Source organism: Sylvia atricapilla, chromosome 13 (assembly GCF_009819655.1).
Source record: "Sylvia atricapilla isolate bSylAtr1 chromosome 13, bSylAtr1.pri, whole genome shotgun sequence".
Taxonomy (NCBI): domain Eukaryota; kingdom Metazoa; phylum Chordata; class Aves; order Passeriformes; family Sylviidae; genus Sylvia; species Sylvia atricapilla.
The window spans coordinates 9,166,556-9,175,435 of NC_089152.1; the positions used below are offsets into that span (position 1 = coordinate 9,166,556).

Genomic DNA, 8,880 nt, shown 5'->3' on the forward strand with positions numbered 1-8,880 from the left:
AAAACTGCAATAAAAGTTTTTTCCATAATTACAGCAAGTTTCTGCTAACACTAATGCACTAAAAAGGGAAAGGCTTTCTAATTTGTGATTTCTCTGGATGATTCTATGCAGACAGTTATGTACACAAGTACATATTGGATGTATGATCACATTTATATATAACTCTCTGTATTTCTTGAGTATGAAGCAAGAGAACACAGAAGTTAGGAGTGTCTTCCCCCATCACTCACCCTTGGACAGAGGCATATTCACCTGCAAACCCAGGCCCTTCAGCACTTGCCAGGTAGACTGTCATAAACAGGTAAACCAGAAATGCAAATGATTATACCGACTGAAGCCTCCCTTGCCTACCTTAGATTTAAAACAGTCTTTCTTCTCTAATTAAATCATCTCTACTCAAGAGACAACTCGAGTTACAGGAAACACAAATAAGCAGAGGCAGGGTGAATAATTCCTTTCTGCTATTTCTAGATCAATTAAAGGCAATACTCACCAGTGTGCTCTTCCAGCAGCAGAATCCACATTCACTTCAGTGACAGCAAAGCATCATTTCAACTTCCAAAATGGCAAGACAAGGAGAATGGACAAAAAAAAAATGGGTGAGCAGGTCAGCAGAGAGGAGGGAGGAATATCAAACAAAAAGCATTTTAATTTAAATACCTTACTGTGTTAAATTCTTATTACTAAATTTAAAGTTTGCTTTTAACTCTCATTTCAATGGATTCACAGGAAAAAAAAAAATCTAAAGTGTAAATTTAGATTTAATTGATCATTATAATTTATTTTATTAAAATAATATAGCGGAAAGACCTTTCTTCCAGTAAAGGGTTCTGGCTTTGATGTCTGATTGTTATGCAAATTCTGTGAAGTACAAGATACGGACAGAGGAATAATTAAGCTTAGGACTTCGTATATAAGAATTCTTACATATGTAAATGTACCCTGGTTTGAGATAATGATGTGTACATGCACTGGGAACCATACAAATGTGTTGGGAAACCAGGAAACTCCCCCAGATGTGCAGGTCCCCAGCAGTGCCTCCAAGCAGGGGCTGGGCCAGCAGGGCCAAGCTGCTGGCACATGCCAGGGGCACCCACACCCCCAGCAGCCCCAGAGCAGGAGGAGCTCTGAGCTGGACACCCCCAGGAATAGTTCCCAGCACCGACACACAAACACTGGACAAACAAAGTGAGCTTTGTTCTGGAAGATAAACATTGACCATATACATCTATATATTTCAAAGCACTCAATTAGAAACTGAACTTTGCCCCTTTCTCAGGCTTTGAAATATTCCGGCCCCGAACACAGGCCTTTATTCTCCTTTGGCGTGGGCATCCCTCTTCCTCTCCTGCTCCTGCACACCATATGGCTCCCGACCCTGGGACAAATTTTGCACTGATTTATGGCCTCTGCAGCCTGAGGGACTGACCTACAGCATAAATCCGGGGGGCAGAGCACACGGGCAGTCTGCATGTTCCTCCTCACACTGTCTGTGCTCCCGTGAACTCGTCTCTGCCGGCCGAGGATGGGGATTTACACCCCACACTGGGAGCAGATCTGGGCTCAGGGCATGTCAGGGCAACCCAGCAAGCAATGAGAGACAGCATGATGGACACCACATGTGCCAGTACACCCTGAAACTCCCTCCAACAGAGAGAGGGGCGTGCACCAGCCCTGCCAGCAGCAGAGGCTCTAGGCAGTGGATGGGCCTTGGGTGGGTGAATACTGCTGAGCCCCTGCCTCTGCCAGCACCACGGGGCATCAGGTTTGGAAGGCTGGGCAAAAGGCATTCATTGGGTGGCAAAGCAAGAGTAATCCAGACTGGTCCCTCTGCAGGCAAAATAATTCCCAAAGAGGAGGGAACACAATTAGTTTTTAAGGTACTACAGCCCATCTTTCCCTCTTTAAGATAACGTGCACATGAAGCATGTAAAGGGGCTGAAGCAGCATGCAGAAACTGAAAATGCAGCCAGAGCCATGGACCAAGAGGGGATTGCCTTTGTTTCTGCCACAGTCTGGTAAAGAAACAGCAAGTCCTGCAAGACGACCATGGACAATGAGGCCAGTTGGATTTACTGACAGGCTTGGCAGCCCAGGCCAGGGCATTCCCCAAGCTGCTGGCCAGGGGCTGCTCTCCAGAGGCTGCTCACAGCCATCAATAACACCACCGCCAACACCGGGGACACACGCAGGGCTGTACATCATGGGAAGGAAAAGGAGGAGAGTTTAGTTTTCAGTTTTTGTTCATCTTATTTACCTTTCGGTTTCACTAAGCTTGAAAATCAAGCAAAGTGATCAAATTCACTTTTTTATTTATAGCCATTTTCACAACTTTCCCCTGAAAACCGCCCAGGATGTTTACACAGACATGAGAAATTGATTGACGCATCTCAAGAGCAATTCCTAAACACCCATCATCAAGAAAATATACACATGGACTTAAACTTCCTGATGTCTCTAAAGTAACTGATTTTTTTGCCAAGGGTTTTTTCAGTGTCTGTACCACTTATGCATTTAAATACATCTTCTCTGCCACTCTCTCGATTCTTTTCCACAGCATTGGGGTGGGGGGACTTTTCCCCCCATCCAAACCTTCAAGATTCCTGAGATAGAAGCAACACCCAGTGAGGGATTCTAACTCTATAAATCAGATGATACCACAACCACAGTTCAATGAAAGGAGCAAAAATCAAATCAAATCAAACAAAGAGATCCCATCATTCCCTGCCGCATCCTCCCTCCTCCCCCTTCCCACCCAACCAGCAGCTCTGGAGTCCATAAAGGAGATCGGAGCAGAGCAGCTCTGCCCATACACTGCTAAGCACAAAGTAAAGCACATGAAATATGCCACGCACTCTGCGTTCCCTTTGTTGTTTTCACTCACCCACTGAAAAGGGCAATGGCAAGCTCAAAGAGAAACGTTTAGTGATGTGCAGCACCTTCTGCAATCTGCTCTGACACGCGTCAGCCAACAGCCACTTCATTCCCATGGACCACACCGAGCAGCACAGGTCCTGGGGGCTGGTCCGGCGTGTCCGTGGGCTGCCCTGGCCCCAACGCCACTGCGAGCACCAGCAAAGCCAAACCAACCTCACAGGGCGATAAATCCTTTATTCAAATAAGCTTGTCGACACCAATCAGCCCAGCCACAACTGGCAAATACCAAGAAGCGCTGTCAAGGGCTCAGGGAGGCTACTGCAGCCCTCGTTGTGCTCCAGAAACAGCGAGTTTGGGATGTGGTCCTGAGGTCCCTGGGCATGGCAGAGGCAGGAGCCTCCATCAGCTCACTGCACCAAAGGAGCCTCCCCTGCTCTCTCCTTCAGCTCCTTTTCAGGTTCCTACTTCCCATGTTCTGTCTGCCAAAAGTAACAATTCACACAAACCCAAGCACTTCTCATGACTAAAAATTACGAAAAAGATAGTATTTTTTGCTGTGGCAAACCCAGCAATATAACACATACTAAAACAAAACAAAAAAACCCACAAGTATTTTTTTCTTTAAAAACCTGTTATAAAGTATGATAGCTGGCAGGATTATTCTGGAAGCGTGCATGAGTTCCAGCAACATTAGCATGACACAATTTAAACTCCAACATGTTTCACTGATACAAGCAGGAAACAAAAATTCCAGAAAAAGATCCCCACACAGGAAATTAAATCACCACACACAGTATCATTTTTTTTCTGTAATATTTTATTTTATTTATATAGAAATACTTAAAAAAACATGAAGTAGCACCATTACTTAAGTTTTACTTTTATTATGTAGAACTTTAAATGTCAGAAAAATAAAACTCTTGATACAATTTCAAATCTTGTCTCAGCAAATATAATATTAGTATTTGACCATGAGGTTAAAGGCCCTTTATCATAAAATAAAATATACTTTGTTTTTAAACTTTGCTCAGTAAAGTACATTTAAGCTCAAGTAACGTCACCTACATATACATAAACAAGTGGTAAACAAATGTATTAAAATAGAAATACTAAAACTATAGTGGTGCAACAGAATTTTTGTAATTTCCACTGAATTCTATTTATACAAATGTTAGAAAGCTTCAACAGTTCCTTTTGACATATGTTTATACATTTCCATTTTTGTAATAATATAGAATAAAATATGCTTTATATCACTGAATAGAAAATATGCTGGGTGAAGCAGATTTAAAAGATTTTTTTCTGAACCTATAAAATCTCCATCCCAACAGAATACTGTTCAAAGCATTACACATTTTATGGTTTGTAATTCTGTTCACAATTGTGTGATATTAAAATAATACAGTGTTCTTTGCCATAAGGCCATACTAAAATAAAAAAGATTTAACCCAGCTACAAAAAGTTCACTGAACTTAAATTAAAATACTTGTAAACATCTTTGCAATATGAAATATAATTTTTCAAGTCAAAAAAGAATAAAATACTTCAATCTGTATTAATGCAATTTATCTTTAAAACCTTTAAACGTTTTTAATATATATAAGAGATATGTTACAGTTTTGTTGGTTTTTTTTTCTTTTTTTTTTCTTTTTTAAAGTCTGATAAAGCTGCAGTATCATGGTTTTTCACAGGAACTTCTTGCCCTTTCAAGAACATTCAGAAAAGTATCCACCCATAGATTTAATTATTTTGTAATAAGCATCCTAGAACTACCAGCACGTTTTACTAACAGTCCACACACCATTGTCATCATCATAAGCATCTTCTACTTTCAATTTTTTTTTCTATTTTTTTTTTCTGTTCAGTTTGTTTGTTTATAAAAAAGGGGAGTTTCGGAAGCTTCGTATTAAAGTACAGTGTAAAAACTAGCCTAGCACTAGAATGGAGTCGCCCGTTATTATTTATAGCATGCACCCGCTGTCACACCACCACCCCCCAGCCCTCACCCCTCGGCGGGCGGCGGCCCCGGCCCCGCCGGCCCCCCCCGTTCGTGCCCGGCCCGGCCCGGGCTGCCCCCGGCCCGCGGCGCTCAGGAGAAGATGCGGATGGCCTGGGTGACGGCGCTGTGGCACACGGGGCACTGCGGCTCCGTCTTCTCGCAGATGCGGTTGGCGCACTCCATGCAGAAGAGGTTGTGGCCGCAGGGCACCAGAGCCGCGATCACCTCGCTCTCGAAGCACACCGAGCAGTCGCGGCTGCCCTTCCGCCGCACGCCAGAGGAGGAGCAGGAGGAGCTGGACGAGGAGCTGGAGGAGGAGGAGGAGGAGGCGGAGGAGTCGGAGGGCAGCCCGGGCAGGTGGGCGCCCAGCCCGTTGGCGTACAGCGGGTAGGAGGCGGCCAGCAGCCGCCCGCCGGGGTCGCTGCGCACCCGCCGCGCCAGCGGGTGCTCGGTGCCGGCCGCGCTGCCGTGCAGGGGCGGGGAGAGCCGCGCCGGGGGCGGGGCGGCGCCGCGCCGGGGGCCGCTCACCAGCAGCGCCAGGTTGGCATTGGCGGGCGCGGCGCCCGGGAAGGCGGCGGCGGCGGCGGGCGAGGGCGCGGGCGAGGGCGGCGCGGCGGGGCCGCGCTCGAACTGCGGCCAGAGGAGGGCGGCCCCGGGCGGCGGGGCGGGCGCCAGGTCGAAGCCGGGCGGCGAGTCGAAGGGCAGCTCGGAGCAGCAGTCCGGGGAGGAGAGGACGTCGCCGCCGCCCCCGCCGTACACGTAGCCGTTGGCGCTGTTGTTGTTGTTGTTGCCGTTGTGCGAGAAGCTCAGCGCCGGGCTCGGGGGGCTGTAGTCGGCCAGGCGGGCGCTGCCGCCCCCCCCGGTGCCGCCCCCGAAGTAGGAGTCGGTGGAGGCGCTGCCCAGCGAGCTGGAGCTGTCGTTGCGGTAGTTGCAGAAGGGCTTGCGGCCCGGGGTGGGTGTGATGCTGGGCGGCGTGGGCTTGCTCCAGAGGCTGCCCGTGCCGTTCAGCTCGAAGCCCACGTCCGTGCCGTTGGCGTGGAAGTCGTTCTCGTCCGTCAGCTCGATGATGCCGCCGGTGCGCATGGCGATGTGCGCCTCGATCTCCTCCCGGGCCCTGTCCACGTTCTCTGGCATGCCCGTCACCTCAAAGACCGGCTCCTTGTCCCGGCTCGGGGTCACGATGTACGTGTGCGTCTGTTGCTGGATGCGCTTGATGGTGGCCCCCTTAGGCCCCACGACCAAGCCCACCACGCGATAAGGCACCCGCACCTGGATGGTGGTTTGGCCGGGCAGGTTCGGGGGGCCGGGAACGGTGCCGTTCAGGGCTGTGTTCTTGTTCCGCGAAGCTCGGATCATGGAGAAGTGCTCGGCCGCAGAGATGATCTCCCTGCGGGCCATGGCCACATCTTCCTTTCTGCCCGTCACAACAAAGAGCGGCTCCTCCCCGCGAACCGGGGTCTTGATGTAGGTGTTGGTCTTTGCCCGCAGAGCTTTGATTTTACAACCTGGGAACGAGATGCGGGAGATGGAGGGCGAAGGGGAGGGGGAGGAAGGGGAGGTGGTGGGGGAGAACCGGTTACAACCCATTGTTTGGGTGCAGCTAGGGAGGGGAAAAGAAAAAAAACACCCACCCGAAACACTTTGCCCCCAACCCCAGGTGATCGCTGGCATCTCGTCCCGGAGCCTCGGTCACGGTGTAAAGTAATGTCAGCCCACAGCCCTGGCACACGCCCAAAGGCATCGCAAGTGGCCACCGACACATCTGCCATGCAAACTGCCCCAAAACTACCCAACGTGCAGTTCACAGGGTCGGCAACACAGGGGAAAAAATAAAATAAAAAAGGGAGCGACAAAAAAAAAAAAAAAAAAAAAAAAAAAAAAAAAAAAAGCGTGCAGGAAAACTGGAAAACTGCACCGCCAGAAAAAAAAATAAAATAAAATGCAAGCAGCCCTCACAAATCTACACACCCGCCGCCAGTCCACATTCCTGCTCAACACTCTCCTTTTGCAAAAATAAATCAGTTCTTAAGGTGAGGAGCAGAGGCTGTACCGAACGAGCCATATTCCCCACTGCGGATGCTATATTCCAACCCCATTGTTCCACTTCTCCACTCCATTTCTCTTCCTTAAAAATAATCCACGATTTCTAACTTTGGGGTGGTGGTGGGGCGGGGGGGGGGGAAGCACCGAGGCTCCCATTTTCCTCCCGTTTCCTCTTGCAAATCTTAACTTTTGCAGCCGGAGGAAAGGGTAGATATTTATTATTTTCGTGATTTATTTTTTCCCCCCCCCAACCCGGCAGCTGAAAGTGCATCTCGAAACTGATGCATAACACTCCTCGGAAACATCACGTCTGCTGCTGCACTTTCTTTGTCTGGGGGAAGCCGGCACTGGCCACCACGGCACGGCTGCAGCGTTCCTGGGAATGGCCAGTGTCGCATCTGAGCCGCCCGCCCGGCAGCGCCGAGGGGAGACCCGCGCCCCCACAGCCCCTCGCATGCAGGCACCCACCTTGTCTCCCCACTATCTCAGCGACATGTTCCGAGCTGGGCACCGGGACGCATTCAGTCATGTTCACGCTCTTTTTCCGAGGCTCGTTGTCGTAAATGGAGCCCGTCTCGTCGTTGTCCAGCCCCAGCAGGGAGAGCTGATCCAGGGCGATCTGAAGGGCTCTTTGGTCATCCAGGGTCTCTCCCCCGCCACCACCACCACCACCGCCGCCGCCGCCGCTCCCGTTCCTCTCCATGTCTGCAAAAAGCGAGCTGGGCATAGTCCCTGTGTGTGGTGCACCCTCCGCCTGCGCTCGGCTCAGTAGTAAGAGATCAGACACAAAGGAGAACCCAAGGCAGATGGCCAGCAGGAGAGAAGGGAAGGGAGGGTGGGCGACTGCTGGAGACCGGGGAATTGTTTCCTTTTGCTTGTATATTTTGTATCTTTTTTGCTTTTTTTTATCCTCCTCTCAGTGCAATCCGGTTTATAAGATGTTCTCAGGACCCCCCCCACGACTCCCCCCCCCCGAGGTTTTTTTCGGTTGGCTTTTTTTTTTTTTTCCTTTTTTTTTTTTTTGTCGGCTGGGGGTGGGGTGGGGGGGGTGGGAAGAGGATAAGCGAGAGGAGCTCCGATGGCTTCCCCCCCTCGAGTTCCTCGCCGGCCACAATGCCAAGCGGCGGCAGCGTTTCTTTAAGGAGCCCCTCCCAGGCTCCACTCCACTCACTCAGCGTTTTTTTTTTCCTCCTCTCCCCTCCTCTGTCTGAGGCTCTGCTGCAGCCAGACGGCTCTGGAGAGGCGGGCGGGCGCGGGGCGGGGAGCGGGGGCCGCGCCGGGCGCCGCAGCGTAAGCGCCGCTCGCTGTCACCGCGCGCCGCCGCCGCGCGCCGCGATTGGCCGGGGCGGCGCGGAGGGGCCGGCGCTGCCCCCCCGGCCCGGCCCGGCCCCGCTCTTTGTTGTCGGCTGCCGAACAATGCCGGGCCCCGGCCCCGCCGGCCGCCGCTCCCCTCCCCGCCCCGCGCCCCCCGAGCGCCCGCCGCCAGCCCCACCTGAGCGCCGGCGGAGGGGGCCGCGCTTGGGGTGCGTTTTTGCGGCGGGGGGTGGAGGGGGGGTTGGCGTGGGGTTGCGTGTGGGGGGGCGCCCTTCGCGCGCCGCCGGGCTCGGGAGCGGCAGCGCTGCCGCCGCTGGCCGGCAGCGCCGCAGAGCCCCCGGCACCGCCCCCGCACCGGCCCCGGTCCCGACCCCGCGCCGGCAGCGCCGCCGCCCCTTCACCGGCCCCGCGGGCGGCGGCCGCGGGCGCGCGGAACCCCCCGCCGGCTCCCGCGCGGCCCCGCCCGGCGCGCGCCCCGCGCCTGCGCGTCCCTCCCGCCCCGCCCCTCCCTGCCCCGGCGCGCGCAGTGCGCCCGCGCGGGGCCGCGGCCGGGCCGGCCCTCAGGCCTCAGCCCGCTCCTGTGCCCGCCCCGCCCGGCCCTCAGCCCGTTCCTGTGCCCGGCCCTCAGCCCGCTCCTCAGCCCGCCC

The 8,880-nt window shown here is 52.9% G+C and overlaps 1 protein-coding gene across 1 annotated transcript; it reads right to left on the bottom strand.

Annotated features, from left to right (window-relative positions):
* Positions 1 to 3,676: 3,676 nt before the first annotated feature.
* Positions 3,677 to 8,603, bottom strand: MEX3B (mex-3 RNA binding family member B). Its single transcript, XM_066328345.1, has 2 exons — positions 7,388 to 8,603; positions 3,677 to 6,381 (listed from the first exon to the last, which is right to left on the bottom strand). The coding sequence occupies exons 1-2, from the start codon at positions 7,644 to 7,646 to the stop codon at positions 4,967 to 4,969; spliced, it is 1,674 nt and encodes a 557-aa protein (XP_066184442.1). The 5' UTR covers positions 7,647 to 8,603; the 3' UTR covers positions 3,677 to 4,966.
* Positions 8,604 to 8,880: the final 277 nt, after the last annotated feature.